Source organism: Convolutriloba macropyga, chromosome 14, assembly GCF_964194025.1.
Source record: "Convolutriloba macropyga chromosome 14, txConMacr16.3, whole genome shotgun sequence".
Lineage (NCBI taxonomy): Eukaryota > Metazoa > Xenacoelomorpha > Acoela > Convolutidae > Convolutriloba > Convolutriloba macropyga.
This window is the reverse complement of record NC_134481.1, coordinates 33,978,528-34,003,015: the sequence shown is the minus strand read 5'-3', so window position 1 is coordinate 34,003,015 and position 24,488 is coordinate 33,978,528. Positions and strand designations below refer to the sequence as shown.

Below are 24,488 nucleotides of genomic sequence, written 5' to 3'. Positions count from 1 at the left end.
CTATCACTTTGTGGTCAAATAAGATGGTTTTTGTCGCAGACAACAAAATCAGGTTTGAAACGAAATTTAATCATTATTTTAGGCAATCTGTCAGCGTTTGGTCTTCTCATCACAACATCACAGAACTCTTTCGCAATCAGTTTGCAACTGAAGGAAAACCTAGACCGCGAGAGCATAGACTCCTATAGTTTGCAACTTTACGCATTTGATACGGAAGTAACACCTGGATTGTCGATTTCTGAATTGATAGACGGGGCCGAAAATCCGCCAGCTGTTCTCGATATCGATGTGGTTGTCAAAGACGTAAATGATAACGCGCCTCTTTTCCCTCAAACTGACTTTTTTGTCATGCTGCGAATGCCAGTGCCTCAAGGTGAACTTCTAATTCAAGTTACAGCTGATGACAGTTGTGCGATTTGTAATTTTTTTTGTCTTACTGAATATCATTCGGGACCATTCTAATAGGTTGCTGATGGGGATTGAAATCATTCGCTCAGTTTTTCGGTTCAAAGCTAATTCTTTTTATGACTTTGACACTAATTGTTTTCAAGTATTTTTTATTGAATTTTTGATTTTGGCTAGTTTTAATTGTTCACTCTGTTGTCTTCTCATAGTCCCATTAATGACAGGTCTCGTAGGTTTTGTTTTCTATGACCTCTACTCTCTTGTTTTTCAAAAATTTAGTTTTGCTACACTTTGTTGCACTTGTTGCTGTCTTATCACTCTATCTCATTAATGACAAGTCTCATATCTCGCTAAGGATGCCTGAATGAATCCAATTATTTGTTTAAGTTTATTACTAGTGCTTTCTATGACCTATTAACTGTTCTTTGTAGCTATTTAGTTGAGGTGAATTTGGTTTTGCTATTATTTTAACATATTATTATTATATCATTATCCCCTAACCTCATTAATGACAGATTTCATTGGTTGGTAGGGAGGATTAGGGAAATCTAGTTAGTTGTTTGATTTCATAGCAGGGAATATAGACACTTTGTTTCCAAAAAGGGAAATTAGTTAGTCTTGCATGTTTTGTTATTTTTTGCGGCATAATTTGGTCAATTTATTGGCTCTAACATTTAGCTAACATGTTTATTGACTGAGATACCGTTTTTTCCAAGTTAAGTAATTTTTTGAGTCTTGTCGTCATTTTTAGTTCAACTGTTCCTTCCTCAGCAACTGCTCAAAGGTATTTTATGACTCCTGAAGTTTATGATATGCTGTAGCTAAGGATTTTGACTTGTGAGGTTCTCCTACTTTGAGGGCACTGGCTTCCCGATTTTTTTCCAATTTCTTCTCTTTTTTTGCTTGTCATTGCATCCCACAAGGTTGTGTTGTTTTCGTTTTAAAGAAGCATGGAGTTAGTTTCATAAAGTGATGTAATTGGAGATTCTTAAAATATTAATTCTTGGATGAATTTTTTTCAATGTTCTCATATCTTGTTGCGCATAAGAAGTCATAAGCTTTGTTGAATGTCTTAGTTTGTTATTGCTGTAAAAAGAGATAAGTGAGTTTAATTAGTTGCTTTAGTTCAAAGAAACCTTTTCAATGATTTTTAATTGAACTGTTCGAAAATGAAAGTTGATTTTTTTTTAGTCTTTCATGTTTTTTTCCTTGTGGTCTCATCGTTTATTGTCAAAATGTTTCTCATTGGCCATTTAGTGTGGCCATTTACTTTTTTTCGGTGTTGTTATTGATGGTGATGAATGAAAAGCTAGATCTTTTTGTTTTTAGCTAAATTGGTTTTAGGTTTGTTCATATTTTTGCGTATGGGGTCATGGGTTTTGTTGACTGCCTTATTTGGACGTTGTTAGTATAATGGATTTTAAAAAATAAACTTTTTTTGATGTTGCTGCAAAATTGTAATTTGTCAGGTCATTAGTTAGCTCAAGTCTTTCGATTGTATTTCAGGACTTGTTCTGCTTTGTTTTTTTTGAATAAAAATTTGTTTCGCTTTACAAATCACAGCTTATTCAACTTTTTTCGTGAGATTTTTTTGACTTTTTAATTTTCTGCCAAACGCTTTTAACCAGCAGTTGCTCAGCAAATCAATCCAAATTGAACAGTGTAATTTAGAGAAATATCAAGAATAAAAAGGGGGTAATTACCATAGTCAGTTTTATTAGACAGTTTTATATGTCCACTACTTGAACTTTTTTGTTAATCTTAGTTACCATCTCTAATGCTTATTGGTATTTTCACAAGCTGGCGTATTTGTAAACAAGAGTATTTCTAAGTGCGGAATGGCAACAAAATAGTTCGAAAGTCAATTTTCATTTCCCGTTCTTTCATTCCCAATGGGGACTACGGTAGTTGTTTTCTACTTTTCCCGTCATTCTGTCGTTTGCTATAGTATGAATGCATTTTGTTTAGTTTGTTTAAGTTTTCGTTTGTTTTCGAAGACAATTTTTCCTGTTAAAAAACAACTACTGAAGTTGTTTAAAAACAGCGGAGATGTAAGAACACGGGTTTCATGAAATGAACAACAAATAGTTTGTTATAAAAAAACTCAAGATGGAAAAAGTTTCATTTACCGTTTCAATCATTAAATTAAACAATTTTAACTATTTGACAGAAAATTTAACAAATTGATTTTTTAAAAACAAAGTTTTGCGATTAAACTTTTTAAATCCCACTTCTCTATTTTCGGCTCCTTGGAAACTAGCATACAAACAATTTTTTTCCAGTGTCAAAGTGAGATTTGGAAAACGGGGAAATAGAAGACTTCGGGAGATGTAGAGCTCGCAAAATAGCAAAAATCATTTTTGGAAAGATAAAACTAAGCAGAAGAATGTTTTCTCTTCCAATTATTCAAGTTGTTTTCTCTTCCAATTTTTCAAGTTGTTTTTTGAAAACAATTTTTCCTGTTGAAAAACCTAACCATTCCAGTAGTTTAGAACCGAGGAGATTTAATAAAAACGGGTTTCATGAGTTGAACAACATATCAGTTTTTTAAAATAAAAACGTTAGAAAAACAAAGTTGGAAAAAAGTTTCATTTGGAGCTTCATCTTTCTAATGTTCTCAGACCGGCAAAATATCCAAATTATGAAATGTAGAATAAACTCAATTTCGACATTTCTGTGTTTTGATATTTTTCTTTGAACTGATCTTTTGTAGTCTTCCGGCTTGAAAATTGATTAAAACAAAGTTTCGCGTAAAATTTAAAGTTTAACCCATCTACGAGATTTTGAAATTTTTATTGGTGCATTACGCATTAGGAAGCATCTAAAAAGACAAAATTATGGAAAAAACTCAAAAAAGTTATATCAATGTATGCTGTTTCTATTGACGATACTATTGTGTTAATAGTCCACAACTTTTTTTCTATTAAAATGGACAAAAAATAATTGAACGATGATGATCCTTGATAAAAGACCAACGGTCAAAAATACTGGGTCTTGGATAAAAATTCAGCTTATTCAGATTGCTTTAGTTGCTTAATTGCTTAGGATTTAGGTGAAGAAAATTATTGTTCTGTACGTAGCTAATGCCTTCCGTGACTTTTTGACTTAGGTCTCAAAAACTTTTAGCGAGTTCTTGAGGGTTTGCAAAAATGTTTTTTTTGTTGCTTTATCATTTAGACTCATTAATAACGAATTTGGCCGGCTACTAATGAGAGATTAGTGAGTTTAATTAATTGCTCGAGTTCAAAGCAGTCTTTTCTATGGTCTTTAGACTTCTTTTCAAAAATGAGAGTTGATTTTTTTAGTCTTCCATGTTTTGATTATTGTTCTTGTCCTATTGCTTATTCTGAAAATTAACAGTTCTCGTTGGCCTAATAGAGTGGCGAAAGTTTGTTAATATATTTTTTCCAAGTTCTAGCTGGCTTTTTTATTGTCTGAGATAACGTTTTTTTTTAATGTTTCAGTGATTTTTTGAATATTGCTTCTATTTGTAGGAAATCTATTTACAGGAAATCTCACTTTGTAGTGAATTGCCTTCAATTGCTAAGACTTTTTGTGACGCAAAGAGTTTTCTGGTTTCTTTGGTTGAGGATTTTACCAAGTAGTTAGGTGGATTTTCATTTTGACGCCGCTTACTATCAAAAATGCTATAATTAAGATGTTTTAGTTTCTTTAGTTTTGTCTCTTCTTGTTTTGTTTGACCTCGATTGCCATAATAGTGTTGCATTGTGTCCTGGTTCCATGTTTGGTTTGAGTGAATATTTTCCTACTTTCATTCAGTATTGTTATTGTTGTTGATGAATAAAACGCTAGATCTTAATAATTGAAATTTTGAAATTGCTTTCAGATTTTTTGTTCATGTTTCCGCAAATGTGGTCATGAGCTTTGTTGACTGCTTTATTTGGACTTTGTTAGTATAATGTTTGTAAAAATATAAAATTTTTTATTGATGTTGCTGCGAAATTGTTATTCGTTCTCGATTGTAATTTAGGACTTGTTCTGCTTTGTTTTTTGCTTCGAAGAAAATTTTGTTTCGCTTTATAAGTCACTGCTTTTTCAACATTTTTCGTGAGATTTTTGTGATTTCTAGAGACTTGCTCTTCGCTCATTCTGCAGAAAACGCTTTTAAACAGCAGTTGCTCAGCAAAGAAAATCAAATTGAACAGAATATTTTATAAATCAAGAATAGAAACGTTATAATACCATAAAGCACAATTTTAGGTCCACTACTTGAACTTCGTCAGAAGTCTTAGTTCCTTCTCTAATGATTATTGGAATTATTAAGTGAACTTGTATCCCATCATTGGGAAACAAGAGCAGAGAAATGTTTTCTCTTCTAACTTTTGGACTTGTTTTTGAAAACCATTCTTCCTGCTAGGAAGGAGACTTAACGATTGCAGTAGTTTAAAAACTGTGGAGATAGAACAAAACTGGTTTCATGAAATTAGCAAGAAATCAGAATTTGTTATAAAAAACCAAAGATGGAAAAAATTTCGATTCGTAAACTTTTTATGGATTCTCAAACCGGAAAATGTTCAAATTGTGAAAGTAGATTAAACTCATTTTCGACTTCTCTGTATTTTTGGTATTTTTCTTTGAACTGATCTTTTCTTGTCTTCCGGCTTTCTAGATGTCCAAAAACAAATTTGTCCTGAAAACTAAGAGGTTAACTTTAATATTTTATTGACGCTTTATGCACCATGAAACATCAAAATTGACAATTTTTTCAGAACAACTTTTTAAAATTTTCATATCTATGTCAGCTGATAACATTACGATTACCGATGCTATTGCCTCAATAGTCCACATCTCGCTTTCTTTATAAAGCGGCAAAAAGTAATTGATTGATGATGATCCTTGATAATGACCAACAGCCAAGAAATTTTGAAAATGTTTGTTCTTTTGTGTCGTGTTTGTGTGTGTTTGTCTGTTTGTTTGTTTGTTTGTTAATTTTTTTGTTTGTTTGTTGTTTGTTTGTTTGTGTGCGCTTCCGTCCGTCTGTGTGTGCGCAAACTAATATTGATCAAAGTTATCAAATATTACAATTAATTTTCTCCAATTGATGCCAGTTGCCTTCGGATACTTTCAGCCGTTTTTCTGACAGAATTGAAGTTGTTTTTTCAACCTTGAGAGTTGTGATGGAGCATTCTGAGCTACGCACAGACTCGCACAAGCCTTCTTGTTCTGATTTCATTCGAGTTCTACTTGAGAAAAAGGTGAACTATTTTCTCGTGCTTCTTCAAGAAATACTTTTGTTGGTAATTGGTCGTCTTTCCGGTTATCCTATCTTTTGGATATTTTTTCATGATTGCTCCATGAAATGAGCTTTAAATGAGGGCAAGTGTTTTGGAAATTTGGTTTTGGTACCCGAGTCTAAATTTTGATAGGATTAAGTAATGCGGGAAGCGATTAGTTCTTTATCGAATAAATCTGGGGGGGGGGGGGGGGTTATAACAAACTTTGGCGTTTGAAAGCAATGCGAATGATGTGGTTTAATTATATAGATCTGCTATCAATTGATTTTAAAAGACGCAAGATCGTAAAAATGTCTGGATGAAAAGTTCAAAAATTTGTTTCCAACAAGTTTGAACTATCGAGGGTTCGTATTTTTTTTAAAAAATGATAACCAAGAAATTACAGCAATTAGATTTTATGGGTTAAAATTGTTCTAACCCATCGCTTTATGGTCAAATAAGATGGTTTTTGTCGCAGACAACAAAATCAGGTTTGAAACGAAATTTAAGCATTATTTCAGGCAATCTGTCAGCGTTTGGTCTTCTCATCACAACATCGCAGAACTCTTTCGCAATCAGTTTGCAACTGAAAGAAAACCTAGACCGCGAAAGCATAGACTCCTATAGTTTGCAACTTTACGCATTTGATACGGAAGTCACACCTGGATTGTCGATTTCTGAATTGATAGACGGGGCCGAAAACCCGCCAGCTGTTCTCGATATCGATGTGGTTGTCAAAGACGTAAATGATAATGCGCCTCTTTTCCCTCAAACTGACTTTTTTGTCATGCTGCGAATGCCAGTGCCTCAAGGTGAACTTCTAATTCAAGTTACAGCTGATGACTTGGATCTTGGTGACAATGGTCAAGTGTCGTATATTTTGGAAGCGACGTCGAATCCTGACCAGGATCTGAACGGTCTCTTCCTGGTCTACCCGTTGACGGGTTGGGTGGAATTGAAAGACGATTTCAATTCGAGGAGCAATTATTCCGAAACTATCACCATCGCTGCTAGGTGAAATCACTATGATTTTGAGAAATTACATCCACTGTGATTAAAGGCAAAATTATACCATAGTTTTTAGATAGAAACCTTAGAAGCTGATTCTGTATTGATGAATTTGTGAGCATTTTCATGTAACGTATCGAAAGACCGGAAAAGTTTTAGTTTTGCAGAGCTTTTGAATTTGCTATCTAACGAAGAGATTTGCTATCTATGGAATCTTATTCTGTTTACGCGGCATGAATGTTGACGTTGATTAATTGCTCTCAAACGAAGTTTTTAGCAATTATATTAGTCCTGTCGGTCTTTTTTTATGCGATTTTTCGCTTGACCGATTTTTCGTCTGACGCTTTTGACTTTTCGTCCTCAAAAACGGGATAAACAGGTAGCGCCCAGCGGGCATTAAGTGCTCTTAGAGCCTTTCAGCTCTGTTTCAGCTCAAACTGCTTTGGAGACTTATACTTATGGTGTGAAGGGCGGTTCATAGAGGTTGAAGACACCCCCACTGTTGACACCCCCACCGAGCTGTTGCCCCACCCGACTGTTTCCATCCCCATCAGCACCCCGGAAATTTTATCGATTTTTTTTATAAAATTTTTTTTCAAGTTTTTTGAAAGTTTTTGCCATTTTATAGGTTTACCTAGCCTCAAGAGCCAAGGAACCTCCTCTACGCAAGAGGCAAGAAACCTCCTCTAGGCTTTGGTAATAGTTTACTGCGTGGTTTTCGGATGCAATATTTTGTCTTTCAAGATATTAATATCACGAATTCAAGCAATTTTTTAAAATTCTTTTGCAATTTTTTCAGTTTTTAATATTTGATTTTTTTTTATTTGTTCGTGCACCAGGGACCTCCTTCGAGGTTTGATAGTAAGCTGTTGCTTAGTTTCCAGAGTTAATGGAATGATTGCCATTATGTTAATGACTCGAATTTTAGCAATTTTTTGATAAAATTTAATTTAATATTTTTTGAAAAATTTTTATGTTCCAAACGTATGGATCTTTACTGGCCAGCGAAACTTTGAGGCTTGAAATACGGATACTGAATAGTCTCTTGAGACAATGGAATGGTGTTTTGAAGATAATAATGTCACGAATTTGAGCAAGATTTTGTCTTGCAGATTGGTTACATGACAAAAATCCAGACTCGAAAAATGTTTTCGAACATTTTCTTCACGGCGATATGTGGAAGATTTTCTTCTGAATTTTGCACTTTCAGTTTTTTCTATTTGATTTAGTTACTAACAAGGCTAGAAAACTTGAAGTTGTAGTGTCGAATCTCATCATGGAAAAAAATCCTAGTTCTCTCTCTCTCTCTCTCTCTCTCTCCCTCCCTCTGTGTTGTTTGGCGTTTCTTTCCTTCTCTTTCTCCTTCACGTTTTATCTCTCTCTCTCTCTCTCTCTCTCTCTCTCTCTCTCTCCCTTAACTCTTATGCCACACTTCAGCGGCTGTTATGTGGCGTGAGGTCATCATCTATTACCCTAACCTTCAATAAAGGTAAAGCTAACCTCACTAAACAGTGGCTAGGTACTGACAAAGCCAACCTCTCGCCGGTCGTTTGAGAGCAATTCGCCCGACGTTAGTCGTTTATGTTTCTATTTTTTTTTCTTTTCTTGAATAATGAGTTCATACTGAGCTGTGTCTTCGTAGGGACGCGGGCGAGCCGTCTCAGAAAAGCCAGTGTCGTGTTCACATAACATTCTACACTACCAATATACACGCACCCGTGATATCAGTGATTGGGGCTGTCGATGACACAAACTTCGTCTCGCTTCCCGAAGACACTGAAGTTGGTGACGTCATTTGTTCAATCCAGTGTACTGATGAGGATCCGGCAGATGCAGGAGTGGTCAACTTGTTCTCTGTTATTATCAACCAACCTGTGCGAGTAAGTCCTACGTAACTTTTTGCGACAGAAGAGTGTTAAAATCTGTAATAATTGATTTGCAACGGCTATTAGCTCAGCAATTCATTTATTATAGCTGTAAGCTGAGCGTAGCTATATTGCGGTGACCTTGGTTTTTTACAATTCAAAGAATTTGAATTGTATTGGGGCGCTGTCTTTTTACGACTCGAAGAGGAGTATTGGAGAAGTCCATTTTTTTAATCAATTTTATTGGAGTGATTTTTCAAGCGGGAAATGAAACGCGTGAAAAAATTTGGAGTGATTTTGGGGTTGAACAAAAGTTAAGAGCGGAGCGAAAAGAAAGTGGTTTTTCTTTATACCGCTGTTTTTGAGAGAGCGATAAATTGATGTGTGAAAAAATTTTCTCTAAGCGAGCGAAATTTTTTTGTTCACGTGCGGCTTTTAAAAGCAGTTTTTTTGCAACTTTTGATGGTTATGAGGTTTGATTATGATATTGTTTTAGTTTTAGGCTTGTTTTGATAGGAATTGAAGGTTTTGAAGTAGTTAATTCTGAGTTTAATGCTAATTTGGAGGGTTTTGATCATTTTTGCTGATTTTTAGACGAAATTTAATGATTGTTTGCCGTTTTTTTGTATTAATGCTTTAAATGGTATTTGAATAGAAGCTTGTTACTTAAGGAATATTCAGCTACCAATTGACTAAAGTTTTATTGGTGTAAATCGTTCTTTTCTTCGGAAAATTGACAGAAAAATTGAGAAATTTTAGACCATTTTTCTTATTTTTTTTGCAGTTTTTCTTTTTTCTTAGTCTTAGACAAGTTTTTTAGCCTATTATGACTTGCCCATTGTTTTGCGAGCTTTCCATTACCCTAATTGGAAAGGAATTTTACTCGGCTTTACGTTTCCTTGTACCATTAAAAAAAGTTTTTATAGTTTTTTGTTCAATTTGTTTTTGAATGCCGTTTCTATTCTTCCTTAATTTTTTTATGGCATTTGTGGAGGTTCAGGGTTCACAATAGTTGTCCTAGTTGTGTAGCCAAAAATTTAGTAAATATCAATATAATGCTAATTTGTAGATTTTTGATCAGTTTTGCTGATTTTTAGACAAAATTTAATGATTTTTTGCCTCTTTTATTTTGTTTTAATGCTTTAAGTGGGATTTGGATGAAAGCTTGTTAAGAAATATTCCGATACCATTTGACTAAAGTTTTCTTGGTATAACTCTTTTTTTTGAGGAAAATTGACAGAAAAATTGAGAAATTTTAAAACCATCTTTCTTATTTTTTGAAGGTTTTCTCTTTTTTTAATCTTAGACAAGTTTCTTAGCCTTTTATGACTTGCCCATTGTTTTGCGAGCTTTTCATTGCTCTAATTGCAACGGAATTTTATTCGGCTTTATGTTTTCTTGTAATATAAAAAAAAACTCAAGTTAAAAAAAAAGTGTTTATAGTTTTTTTGTTCAATTTGTTTTTGAATGCCGTTTCTATTCTTCCTTAATTTTTTTATGGCTATTATGGAGGTTCAGGGTTCACAATAGTTGTTCAGTTGTTTAGTCATAAGGATGGGAAATTTTATCCTTCGAGTCGTTTCCTGAATTCTTCCGGCTATGTTTTTTAAGATCTGTTCACACATTTTCATGATTTTTGAAGTCAAATTGGAGGAGTGATTTTGGTCACGCCGAAACAGGAAATGGAGCGAAAAAGCGAGTGGTTTTGCGGCGTGAATTTTTTTCGCTCTAATTTTAAAGTAGAGTGAGAAACCGGTATTTGAACAAAAATTCGGTTTCTCGGTAGTGGTTTTTTGTTCACATGCGGCAATTGCACTCTAATTTTTACTATTTTTTCGATTTTTTGGATCGGATTTTTTTTCTAAATGGTTTTCCGATTCCATTCACTGCTCATTCTAGGCCTAGTTTTTTGTTTGAATTAAATTTTCATTTCTCGCTAGGTGTTTTTTTGTTCAGATGCGGCATTTTGATATTGATTTTCTGTTTTTTTTTCGTATTTTTGTGTTCTGGTTTTTTTAAAAATGGTTTTCTGAATTCACTCATAGTCCATTCTAGGTCTAGTTTTTCTGTTTAGTCAATGAAAACTCTTTGAATTGTGCGTCAGGACTTGTCCTATGTTTTTTGTTTCGTCGTCTGACGCTCTTTTTTCGTTTTACATTTGTTCACACCGCACAGCTGAAAAGTCAAATTTTCTGAATGACTTCTTCTTCTCACTAACGGCATTTGCGCGCGTGACGTCATTTCTCACTCGCTTTTGCGAAAGATTTTAGGTTATTTGCGTGATTAGATTTTGATCATACGTGACTTACCTCACTCAATAAAATGACTTTCGCACTTTAAAACTTAAGTTTAATTTGAATTTGTTTAAGGTCAAAGGAACTGATGTGTAGTAAAGGTCTCTAATAAGAGGCTTCTGTGGGATGAAATTTAACAAGCTTTAATAATTTATCGCTGAATCTTTTTACCTAGTTTTTTTTAGCGGCGTCGATTTTATTTCAATTTAGATCTGTATCTGTTTCTATCTTTATAATATGGCACGCAGATCTATTCTTTCGCAGCTATTCCGGCAATCTGCCGGCTATGTTAGCTATTTAGCATATATCGTTTTTTACGTAACTCAAAGAAGGGTCTTTTCTGTACCAGCTTCCAATTATTTGCGAGGCATAAAATTCTATGAAAATGATAGCATTGAACAACGGATTGGAGTTCCTCAGAGAAGCATCTTAGGACCATTGGTGTTCTCTTTGTATCTAAATACCCTATTTGAGCAGCCAGACAACATGGGATGTTGGTATCATTTGTATGTGGATGATTCGCTGTTTTTCTTTGAGATAAATCATGGTAAATTAGAATCAAATTAGCAAGATTGCTTGCGGCAAGCTGAAGTTTGTTTTAGCGCATTAAAATTAAAGTTGAGAAAAAACTGAGATAATAAGAACGTTTTTTTGAGTTTCTTTTGTCAAAAACGTTTTTTTTTCGTCAATTTTCGTTTCTGAGCAGCTAATTGACTTTATCCAAGGAATGAATGACCTTTTTTCTCACTATTCCATTTAGTCCAAAAGTGGAGTTGAACTATTAGAGGTAGATTCTATGAGAATATCAAGCCAAAAATTTAAAGAACGATTTTTGATTTTCCGTTGTCACAACGTTTTTTTTTCGTCAATTTTCGTTTCAGAACAGCTAATAGAACTTATCCAAGTAATGACCTTTCTGGCAACTAGTTAAAAAGTGAGACTGAAATATTAACATTAGATTCTATGACGATATCAAGCCAAAAATTTAAAGAACGTTTTTTGATTTTCCGTTGTCAAAACGTTTTTTTGTCAATTTTCGTTTCAGAACAGCTAATAGAACTTATCCAAGTAATGACCTTTTTGGCCAACTATCAACTAACTGAAAAGTGAGTTTGGACTGTTAAAAGTAGATTCTATTGGAATATCAAGCCAAAAATTTAACGTTTTTTGAATTTCTGTTGTCTAATTTCTTATGAACTTCTTGCCCTAAGAATTTGTCACTGCGTTCAATTATTAAGACAAGTATAAATCAGAGAAATATTGTCTAAAATGGCAATGAAAGTTAGATAAAGGGGGAAAATTCCAGGTTTTGTTTTTTTCTTTTGACCTGTAAAGAAAAATAGTTTTTTGGATTGATATCACCGAGGAATAGGACTTCTTGAGGTGACGTCTGAAACCTCGGGCGATCAGCGACAGTGACGTTTGAAACCGTAGTAGAAAAAATCCTCCAGGGGTAACGTCTGACACCCCAAAAAATCGTCCTTTTGGGTAACGTCTGTAACCCAAAAATTTGGCTCCAAAAAATGTCTCTTAAGGACCTTTGTCTTTGTCTTTAGTGTTTTGGTCTTCTGTTCTGTATTTTGTGCGTCGCAAGGTCTGTGAGCCTCATATTTTTGCTGTGACAGCTGTTGGGTGATACCTTTATCTTGTGCCCAGCGCAGAATGTAGAACTTTTTGGATGTAGGGGATGTGCGGAGACTCAAGTCCGACATTTAGGGACGTAAAAAGAAGTTTCTGTTCGAAGAGGGTTCACCAATTACTTGTTGTATATATACGGAAACAAGTTCTCTAGTCAAAAGACTATATTCAGTAAAGGTTTTTGATACAGTTTTTTCGATGATTACATTCTTGTGGGTAACCGTTTTCAACTTGTTCAAGGACTTGAGTCAAGTTCTCATGTGCTGTCACTCTTGACTTTACTGTTGCACAACATCATAACAATTCTGTGATTGGAAGATAATGATTCCTTGAAAGACGCGACAGTAGATTCAGGTGTATGATTTGATTATTTTCAAGTGATTGTAAAGCACTTCAGACAACATATCAGTGGCGTCCACTTGTTAGTGCGATCTTTCAAAAGACTAGCGTTTGATAGCTTCCTATTACGCATATATTTGATAAAAGCATAATGATTGTTATGATAGCGTTTTGAGTGAAGTTAGTTAATTGTTTTCCTAGCAACTTTTATTGGCTGAAAAGTTTTACCTAGCAAGGTATATAATGCTTCACAAAATCATGGTGAATGAAAACCTTTGTTCACGACACCATTGGCTTAGTCATTTAGGCTACTATTGAATGGCAGGTTTTATGTTAGATTCATGTTTGATTACTGTCATGTTGGTGTCTAGGTCTTAATTTAGCAACAAATCCACAGATTGTAATTTACTTTAGTTTCCCTCGAGTTATATTAATTAAAAAGGAATTTTTTGTATGTCGTATTATTGGATGCGCCTTTGTTCCAAAAACTAAAAACAAATCAAATAGGAAGTACTAGTTATTGTTTCATATGAATTTTGGTTATTTAGATTGAGAACCAAACCATGGCAGGTGCCCGTGACCAAATTTGTGTCATCGGCAAAAGGTTCAAAAGAGTAGGCAAGATTTATGTCAATAATAAAGAGTGAAGACCACAATATTTTTGTGCGTGTTCGTAATTTTATTGCAGTTTTCTTTTTTGTAGGTTTTTCTTCTAACGATATGACTTTATCATCCTTAGCAAAAGGATGATCTGTAAATGTGCGATGGCATTGAGTCATGGTACACTGTTCTTAGAGCTTTACTAGTCTCTATAAGTGCGATTTGGAAAAAATTCCGTGGAGTGATAAATTTGGGTTGAATGGTATTTTTGGAGCCCTGTCTTTTCTCCATTACCCCCCGATGTTAGTCTCGTCAGTAAGCTACAGGCAAGCCAGCCCCACTTCAATCATTTGATAGAAATTGGTCAGACATGAGTCGGTTATGCTTTTATTTTCAATTGCGTTTTAGGTCGAAGAGATATCCTCCTCTCTGTCGAATGTTATCCTGACTGACACAGTTGACAGCAGAATTGATTCTGAATTCGTCATAACGTTAGTTTGCATTGATAACGGTGACCCCAAGAAATCTACCTCCGAAAGTGTGACCTTTGTAGTCATACGGGCCACCGACTTGACTCCTCAATTCTTGGAAACCAATCGCTCCTTTACAATTAGTGAAGATATCCGTCAAGGCAGTTTGGTCACTCAGGTGGAAGCTACCGTTGAGCTTGGTCCAGGCAGTGATGACAATGCTCCAAATGTGATTGTTTTGTACCAGATCGAATCTGGAAATGAACTGGGTTGGTTCCAGTTAGATCAGCAAACAGGTGCGTACTCCAGTTGGACGCTAAATTTATTACATCAATGCAGATTTTCTGTTTTATTGGCGATGAAGACTGGCTGTATTAAATCGTTGCATTTGATTGCAACGACTAGGAACGGTGATAACCTTTAAAATATAAGATGGGAAAATTGAATTATTGGTCAACATTAGTAAACTTAATCTGTTTCTTTTTCTCGGGGAATTCATTATATAGAATCTGTAATTGATTGTTTAACCCACCCCCCTGTGCTGGTATATAGCAACTTAAATGGTTGGATCTACACTGTAACTAACTATACAAACTCTTCCTATGGAAGAGTGCAAAACTTTCACGAAGAACTAATCAGATTTAAGTGGGTATTTATTCTCTGTAATTGGAAAGGGTGTTGGAATTTAATAAAATAGATTTTAGCTTCACTTCATCTATGTGGTTTTAACACCATGCTTCTATTGGCGGCAAGTGTGAAAAAGATCATGTTTGTTGGAAGCACGTTGTTTTTATTGATGACTCGTTTGTTGTTGTTGATTTTACAGATCACTTTTCGAAGTCATCTCAGCTTTCTATACGGTAAGTTGCAAGCTACTATCATCATTACATTTTCTGTTGTCTTGGCTTTGCTTTCAGTGTTTGTCATTTGCATGGTGCAACTATTTGAAAACATTTGGTTTTCAATTGCTCTCAAACGAAATGTTCAGCAATTATTTGGGTCCTGGTCGCCTTCTTATGCAATTTTTTGTCTTTCATATTTTACTCTCCATCGGATGAATCGTGATAAACTGGTAAACTTGGGGGCGTTAATTAAATGTGTAGTTAGGGAGCTTTATTGGTGTGCGAAGTGGGCAGTAATGCCATGAGTTCATGCTTTAAATTTCATTTTTTGGTGTTTTATAAATCAAGTTCTCCACACATAAACACAAGTCAGGTTTATCTCATAAGTCAGCTAAACATTCCCAATCGATTGACAGCTACTTGTCTGGCAGCTACGACAAAATCTCGTCCACCGTTTGGGAACAATTTGTCCCACATTGTTTGGCTATGATTGAAGACATTTGCAATTTGTCACGAATTGTCATTCCAAATCAATTATTTGCTTAATATTGTTAGTGTCATTTATGTGACTACTGTGATAAAATCATCATTTTATCGTTTTATTTGCCCTTCATCTGAATCAAAATATGACAGGATGACTCGTACGAGTCTTTGCATGGCACAAGAATGTCCAATATTTGGAATAAAGTTGTTAAAGTTAAATCGATAACGAGAGAGAGAGAGAAAGAGAGAGCAAACTTCTGAATTGCAAACTACTGGATAGCAATGGGCATTCAGGCATATCGTTCATTAATTTAATAGGTTTTCGGAAAGTAGGTTTTCGATATCTATTGCGTCATAGAACGCTAAGCCTCAATTAGCCAGATCTACGCCCTGGAAAGCCAAAAATTGAATCAAAAACTTAATGAAGACAAGTTTTGTAAAAAGAAAATTGATAGTTGAAAATTGGAAGTCTCAATTTAAAAAAAGCGTTCCAAAACAGAACAAAATTGAAAAACCAATTGCAGAAAAACTGCTTTTAAAAATCGCCATTTTCATGTGCCTAGTAGAAGAAGTTCTTTTGAACCACTAAGTTACTTAAGTTTCGTCTTAAAAATAGGTCTATTTAACACAAGGGATCTTAATTTTTTGTTTCGTGTCCAATGCCCTGCTTCGTTAGAATTTTTTTTTCAAGGCCAATATCGATTGCATAACAAGGCAGTTTTTGAAAATGAAATATTTTTTATTGCGCGCTAGGACAGTCCTGGTCACCTCCTTTTGCCAAAATGTAATGTTTTTTTCTCAATTCAGAGCTGGCATGATTTGATTCGTCATACAATAGGAGGAACTTAATGAAATTCTTCATTTGGAAATCGGAAAAGATGCAAATTGTACATGAGTAGAAACTAATTCTCGTAGTGTTTGCATCGTTTTTAAGCTTCCATGGCTTTCAGTGCTTTAAAACAATAAAAAACTAGCTTGTTCAATTTAGAAACTTGTTTGTAAACTGTCGGTTTTTTTAAAAAAAAAAACAACTCTTTGGCCTCAAAAAAAGAAGATCAAAACATCTCAATTTTTTTAAGAGAACAGAATTAAAGGATTCAGAGAGTATTTTTGGACCAATTATCTCTCAATAAATGCTAAGTATTTAATCTAAATATTAGAACCTAAACTTTACGAACTTAAAAGTTGTTGATGGAATTGAATTTGCTGATCGAGCAGTAAAGTTAACAGAATGTTTTCTATTTAAAAATTGGTGAAAATTTCTAATGAAAAGCAAATGAAGAGAGCCAAAATTAGTATGATGTATGAAATTCAAAACAGTTATCTGGTCTATAATAAGTTCTAATGACATAATCCCTTCGAAGGCCATAAAAATAATAAAGTTCAGGAAAAGCAAAATTTTAATCGAGAAGTTTTTTACTTCACATTTTAGCATGCCAACTATTTCAACTGAAATTAATCAGCTGGAGCAATCAGTTTAATTTCCTTTATCAACTCTGTGAACAAAAAAAAATAAAAATTTTCTTGTTTCCCTCCCATCTGTATGCAATCCCCCAATCTAGTTTGTGCTATCTTATGAGATATGCTCAACATTGTAATCGTGACCCGATGAGGTATAAAAGCATCCAATAGCAAATTAGTCAACGCAGTGGTGCAGAATTTTTGCGCAATTTTGAAATATTTAAAAAGTCTTTGTTCGGGTGCGGCTATTTGACTTCTGTTCGCTCGGTTTTTGCGCGATTAGATTTTTTCTCATTGCTTTCCAAATCACATCCTAGGCGATTGTTCCCCTAAGCCATTGTTCAGGCAGGAAAGCTAACAAATTCAAATTCATTCTTTCAATTGTTTAGTTGCTTTGGTAAGAAGTTTGAAGCAATTGCTGTAAAATTGTTTCTTTTTTATGCAATTTTTTTGCTTGACTGTTGACTTTTCGAGTGACTTCTAACTTCTACGTCCTTGACTTTTTTTCGTTTCGCTTTATCGAAATTTCTCTCTTATTCACAAGTGTCAGCAGCTGAAATCAAGTGGCGGGAGCTCACTGCTAAAAGTCAAATTGAAAGTGCGTCGATTTCAAAATTTTTGAGAAATTTTTTTGTGGTTATAGTGGTATATAATGACATTTGAAGCCCTCCCCCTCAGTGAATTTAGTTATCCCCCCTCAGAACCTCCAATCCCAACCCTGCACATCGTTCCATCGTAACCCCCTCCCTCGCGCTCACCCCACACCCCTTCAATTAAGCTAAAACTGGCATCCCTACAACGTAGCTAGTTAATGACGAAGCCAACCGATCGCCAGTCGTTCGAGAGCACTTCCTCGACGTTAGTCGGTTTTGTTTTAAGTAGTTTGCATGATGTTTAAGATCATACATGACTTACCCTTGTCAACAAAATAAGTTCTTAAACAAAATAAATTCAATTTAGATTGTGGTATTGATAATGCGTCTGTGGAAAACTTTTAACAGGTGATATCAATGGTTTTTTTGCAATTTTTCATAGTTTTGTACTCGGCATCGATGAATTCATCAAGTTATTTTTGTTTCTATCTCAAGTCCACGACATGCATGTCATTTCTGCAGCTGCATTCGGCAGTCTGTCATCTTTATGTTGCCAAGCCTTTAATTTTATTTGTGCCATTATTTTTAAAATCTATCGGATAAGTGAAATATTCGAAGGACTTTGTATTTGACAAATTTGTGGCATATGGTTACAACTTCCTAAGGTTACACCATTTTCTTGTGTTGTGCAAATTTCGTTAGTTCAGCTGTGTGGGAATATGTTTCCAGTATTTTGTTCTGTTTTTCATTTTATGTCATGACTTCAATTGTTGTTTACAGATACAAAATTAGATCTGTTTTTTTAGGCTTGATTACAACGGGTACAGGTATTGACAGAGAAGTTACGCCATACATCTCTCTGAACATATCAGCCTTAAATGTCAACGAAGCTAATTCGAACGGCGATGGGCAACCGACTAAAAGTTTCATTCAAATCAGCATTGAAATAACTGACGTAAACGACAACACCCCAGTGTTCCATAACCTCCCTTTCGAGATTACAGTTCCTGAAAACGAAGGAGTTGGGAAACGTCTGTATTCTGTGAATGTATCTGACTCAGATGAAAATGAGAATGGAGATGTAGACGTACTGATCCAAAGTATAGAATCTGGACAACAAATTGAGGATATTCTGGAAATTTTGGAACTTAACCCGACGACGGGTGATTTGTGGTTGAAGAAAAACTTGGACCGAGAAAGTGACAGTTTTTATCGGCTGCGCATTGCGGCCACCGATAACGGCATTGACTTTCGTCAAAGCTCTGAAAGCTTGCTTGAAATTATTGTGTCCGATATTAATGACAACGCTCCTAAGTTTTATCCAACTACTTACTACGTTTCCATGGAGCGAGATACTAACAGTGGAACCCAAATTGCTACCGTAATGGCAACAGATGACGATGACATCGTTAACTCTGTCGATACATTGCGCTATTCGATAGCTTCTGGAAATGAGTTAAATTGGTTCTCAGTTAATGCTACTTCTGGCGTAGTCCTATTTGAGGGACTTCCGGAAGATTTGGTTGTTGGAACTCGATTCGTTCTGGTTATAACCGCCCAAGATGAAAATGGAATCGGGTTGAAATCAACTAATAACGCTACTCTTTTCATAACTGTTTCTACCGATGCGTCGGGGCAATCTAAATTTGAGTTCCAGTTTCCGACATACAAGTTTTACGTGTACGAGAATACGTTGTACCCTAATATTGGAACCTTGAAATTGAAAGGAACAAAAAACGAAGTTGATATGATGACAAATATAGTGTTTACTATCGCACAAGGTGACCCCTCTGATCTGTTTAACATCGTCAATTTTGAGGGATCCGGTCAACTCAGTTTGAATCAACAGGTCAGGCTGAATTTCGAACAAACTAAAAGCTATCTGTTGAAAATCAACGCTCGTCGAAACGATTCCTTAACGACCGCTGCTAATGTGAGTATTATCGTAATGGATAAAAATGATCACGCGCCTGTTTGGCCTAACAGTATTATACAAATCCAAATAGCCGAAACTCTGAAACCCGACAGTGTGGTTGCTCATTTTGAAGCGGTTGATGAAGATGTTAAAAACAGCGTTTTCTATCGACTAACAGAAGACAACGATGAGTTATTTTATGTTTCTGGAAATAAATTGCGAACCCTAAGGAGCGTTGAAGATTTCGTGCAACAGACAGTAACGGTTAAAGTCTTGGCTTACGACAACGGGTTGACATCTTTTTCATCAGCCGTGATTTATGACGTTAACGTTCAAGACGTGAATAACCATGTTCCGGTATTTAATGACTTAATTGTCCCTCAGGCTGCGGAAAACAGTATAGAAAATGAAAGCTTTATCCTGGACGTTCTAGAATCTTTGCACGTTGGAACCGTTATCGCCACTCTAAATGTAACTGATCAAGATTTTGATGAAAACGCGGCGATCAGATACACAATTGCTCTCTCAGGCAGCAGCGCTAGTATACCCTTTGCTATTTTCCCAAATGGTCAGCTCTACCTTCAGAAATCGATAACGGATGAGAACCTCAGATCTGATATTTACGATTTGACAATTACTGCTTATGATCAAGGTGTCCCGAAGTTAAGTTCGCAACAGAAATTGATAATCCGTGTTATCGACACCAACGATAACTATCCGGTTTTTCACACACAATCTGTAACGCTTGATGTTTCTGAAAATACTGAAAAGGGGATTGAAATTGGACAGTTAGACGTTGTTGATAAAGACCGTGGTCTGAATGGCAGAGTAATTTTTTTGCCGATTCTACAAAGCTCCAAAAATGGCGGACTATATCAAATCGATTTGTTAACAGGAAAAGTTTTCACAGCCGTTGACCTCGGACGGTTTTGTGTCTTTGATACTGCCTTCAATGTTACAGCCACAGATCTGGGCGAACCAGCTCGTTCAAGTTCAGTTGAAGTTACAATTAATGTTGTAAGAACTGGGAAACTTGAAAACGCTTTCCGGAAGTTTGTGACCAAAACGTTCTACGCAAGGCTGACCGAAAATGTTGACGTTGGTTTTGAAATTCTGAAATTGGAGCTCGATTATGAACCTTCGCAACACTTTACAACTGTGCATGAAATCAGTCCAGTACCTGGAAGTTTTGAGCCACCTGAATTTGAAAGTATGATTGAAATTGACAGTGGTTCTGGAATTGTGAAAACAATCGCAGAAATTGATCGAGAAGTTTTGGGCGATTACGTCTTTTTTCGGACGTCTGTAAATACTTCGAACGAAAATGAGATCGTGTTCACTGACAGTGCGCGTATAATTTTAAAAATAGTCGATGAAAATGATAATGCGCCCGTTGCAAGTGAATCATCACTGGATCTATCAGTTGCTGAAAATGAGAAAGTTGGAGCTTTAATTGGTCGTTTGAATTTCACAGACGCTGATTCGGATAAAAATGGAGTGATAATTTGTTCAGTAGTTCCATCAGACGATTCAAATCCACCCCCAGTTGATGTGACTAGTAACACGTGTGAAATAATTTTGTCTGGAACTCTTGATTACGAAACAGACACCAGTTATGAATTCAAAATTGTAGCCAGAAATCTGGGAGATGATAGTCCTACGTTTACAACTGAAGTGAACATACTGCTGAATGTTGAAAATGTAAATGACGAATATCCACGTTTCGTCCAATCAGAAGGCTTGTTTTTCGTCGAGGAAACTGCACGGGTTTCAAGTCTCGTCACTAGATTGGATGCGATCGACCAGGACTCAAATGATGTTTCATTCAGTATGAAAATTGTTCAACCTGTTTCAAATGATGCCCAGGAATCATTTTCGATCAATGAGAGTAACGGTGAAGTCAAAGTAGCGAAAGCACTTGCCTCAAATTTCCACCAGGACTCGTATGTAGCTGTAATTTTTGCCTGCGACGAGGATAGTTTGTGTACCAGTAAAGAACTGACGATCAGAGTCCTAGAAAATATCAATGATTGCGAACCAACAATTCAATTCACTTCAGCATCAGTTCAGTATCTTTCCACGACCTCAAATATCTCACCCTCATTTACTGTGGAAACTACGGTCGAATCAAGAAGCGTCCAAATATTATACCTAATCTCAAATGAATTGAGAATTGATGTCCAGAGTGGGGTTGTATCCTTGCAACCCGGATCAAATCCGGGCTCAGCCGGCGATCGCTGGCCAGTAACTGTAACCGCATATGACTCAGAAACATGTGTTAGTTCATCACAAGATATTGATGTTTTCTGGCTTCTTGACTCGGAACTAAATGCTTTGACTGCTATGTTCACGGGAAGTAAGCAAGTTTATGAAAGCAGTCGTGAAAGTTTTGGAGTTCTTTCTATTGAGGATATTAGTCCGGACGATTATGCACAAGCAAACGTCAGATTTGACGTGAACGCAATTCTATGCACTTCTAGCGAAGCGCGGTTGCCAATAAGTTTGCTTAATATTGACCAGCAAACAGGCGCTGTAACCCCGTCAAGTGAACTGGATTTTGATTCCCTGGAATGTACAACATTTGAAACTCGCTTCACCGTTTTTGCAAATGGACAGACTGGCTACGTGAACGAGGAGTTAAAGGTTCTGAACGTCAATGACCTGCCGCCAGTTTTTGATTACAGATCACTGATTAATATTCAGATTCCAGAAAACGCAGTTCGAGGTTCAAACGTTTGGAATTTGAGCTTCGTGGATCCCGATTCACACGCGAATGTAATGTTGATGTCACAAATCCCTGATGGAGTCTTTTCGATCACTGAAATAGGTTTGTTGATTCTGGAAGAACCTCTAGACTATGAATCTCAACATAATTTTACGTTGACTGTGAAGATTGCCGATGAAGATTTCGAAGCGGTTGAAGAAATTGTGATTAAAATTGCCGATGTGAATGAATTTGCCCCTACGTGTTTAAATACTAACAGCGTTGTCAGTATCGGAAGCTCGGAAATTTACTTTTCCATTCCAGAAAACAGACCTAAGTTTTCATCTGTGGGACAAATTGAAGTGACAGATTTGGACCAAACTCAGAACGGGTTCAGGTTCTCCTTGCTGAATAATAACGATAACTTTGAGATTGATGGTGAAACAGGCATCATAAAGACTTCTGAAGTCCTTGACGCTGAAGTTAGACGTTTTTACGGTTTGAATGTCGAAGTTTGTGACGTGCCGTTTGATCCTGAAAATCACAATAGCTTCTCATCGTCAGCGCTGTGTTCAGTCTGTGAAGTGATAGTCGAGGTTGAAAATGAAGATGATAATACACCTGTATTTGGAACCAGAGAAGGAAACAATTTCACTATTCAAGTGCAGATTCAAGAAAATGTCCCGTCGAGAAGTTTTGTTGCTTGGATCAATTTTACCGACCCAGATATCGGGTTTGAAATAGGTGAGTGTTTATTATTTATGCGTAATGATAAGTATACTAAAACTGTAAAAACTAAAACTGTAAAAAGTTCCATGCAGGTAAGCGGATGTAATCAATTGTTCCAGCCCTAATTTATGTCTCAAGAACCTTGTGCTCAGCCATCATGCTTATTCTAATGAGTCAGGCCACTTTTGTCCAATCGAGATACAAAAGTGGTAAACTTGCTTTTCTAAAACTCATTTGCTCGTGGAGGAAAATTCTTTAAAATTGAAGCTTCACATTTCTCACCGTTTTACCCTCCTTCTTCGCTTAGGTATGACAAAACTGCAATAATGGAGCTTCTTAGCACGCTAAAAATTCTTAAAAAAATTTGATTTCTGATCTTATTTATCTTGTAGAGCACTTTTTGAGAGCCACCGTTCTACTGCTAGCAATGTGTCTGATTTTTGAGTAGACGAAATTTTTAAGTAATAAGATGCCAGGTTTGACAATTTTGGAATTTTTTTCTCCCTTTGGTCGGCTTGTACTTAACAAAGAGCTAAGGGTCAGAATCGAAATTGTTCTTTCGATGAGTGTATTCATCATCATCCGTGGTTTTTAGCACCTCTGCAATAAACTCAGAAGTGCACTGCTCTTTGAATATAGAGAGCTCTTGACGGCCAAAATAATTTCGTCAGGCTGCCGTATATCTCAGCGGTACAACCAATGGTAAACCATGATGTTATCATTGACTGCTATACAATCATTGACTGTATAGGTATTGTTTTATGCTGGTCCGACATAATGCGGACCCAACTTGAACTTACAAACTTTAGGCAATAAATAAGCTATACCCTGTTTCTGTAATCAGAAAAGTTTTTTAAGTAATTTTAGAAAGCAGAGTTATTAGTTAAAGCATTATATGAAAACGATGTAAGTAATAGAGGTTAACGAATTCATGAGGAATTATAAAACTTTTCAAACGTTTCATTCCTTTTTGCTACCTCAACATTCCAAACCGCATTGAATTGTTTGCGCAGCCACCAGTTTCGGACATGGTGCTTTTGGTTCTATTTTTCGCGCGACCAACTTTAATCTTATCGGCGTAACTTTTTGATTGAACTTTTCAACCTTTACTAAAATCAAACCATAAGTGCTCAAAATTGGCTTCATTCTTCATAGCTCAGCGGTGCTATTCACGATGTCCTGTTTTTTTTTAAATTACTGATTTTGAACTGTATGGGGGGCCCTGTCTTAAGATCTGTTCACACAGTCTCGTAGACAAATTGGAGTGGTGATTATACACAAAATTAGTAAAGACAGTGAAGAAGCGGGTGATTTGAAGGCGTGAAATGTTTCTTGAATTTCATTTGGACTATTAAAATTGTGTTTGAATGAGTTTGCTGAGCAAGTTTTATTGTTCGCGTGCTGCAATTTGAGTTCTGTTTTAGCTGTTTTCACTCTTAGCGTTTTACTCTTAGAGTGCTACTAAAAGTGATGCATGTGTTCTAATTGTGGATAGGTTCAATCGGTTGAACACCGCAATTAGCCAGTAATGTTTTTCAAGTTCTTGATATTATTTTTTTTTTTTTTGGAATTTAAATTAATTTTGTGTTGTGCGCGTTTTTTTTCCTGTTTTACTAATCAAGAAGACTCATTAATGACATCTACCATTGACTTTCTAATAAGACGTTGGTTAAAGTGTTCATTGCTTTCAGTTGATAAATTATGCTTTTTAGTTGTTCTCAAACGAATTTTGTAGCATTTATATTAGTCCTGCTGTTTTTTATGCAAATTTTTTGACTTGAACTTTATTTCGTCGATGCTTTTCAGTATCGAGATCTAAGTAAAGCTCAGAGGCTAAATGCGATTCACCGAAGCTGTTTAAGAGACAAATTCAAGATCTGAAGGGTTGTTGCTAATGTATGACCCCTC

The 24,488-nt window shown here is 35.7% G+C and overlaps 1 protein-coding gene across 1 annotated transcript in view; it reads left to right on the top strand.

The window, feature by feature from the left end:
- LOC142353673 (protocadherin Fat 4-like) overlaps positions 1-24,488 on the top strand; it is an 88,407-nt gene that overhangs the window by 7,085 nt on the left and 56,834 nt on the right. Inside the window, 4 exon segments of the mRNA XM_075405977.1 lie at positions 6,161-6,653; positions 8,290-8,527; positions 13,792-14,149; positions 18,039-22,595. Of these exon segments, the coding sequence (XP_075262092.1) occupies positions 6,161-6,653; positions 8,290-8,527; positions 13,792-14,149; positions 18,039-22,595 (5,646 nt within the window).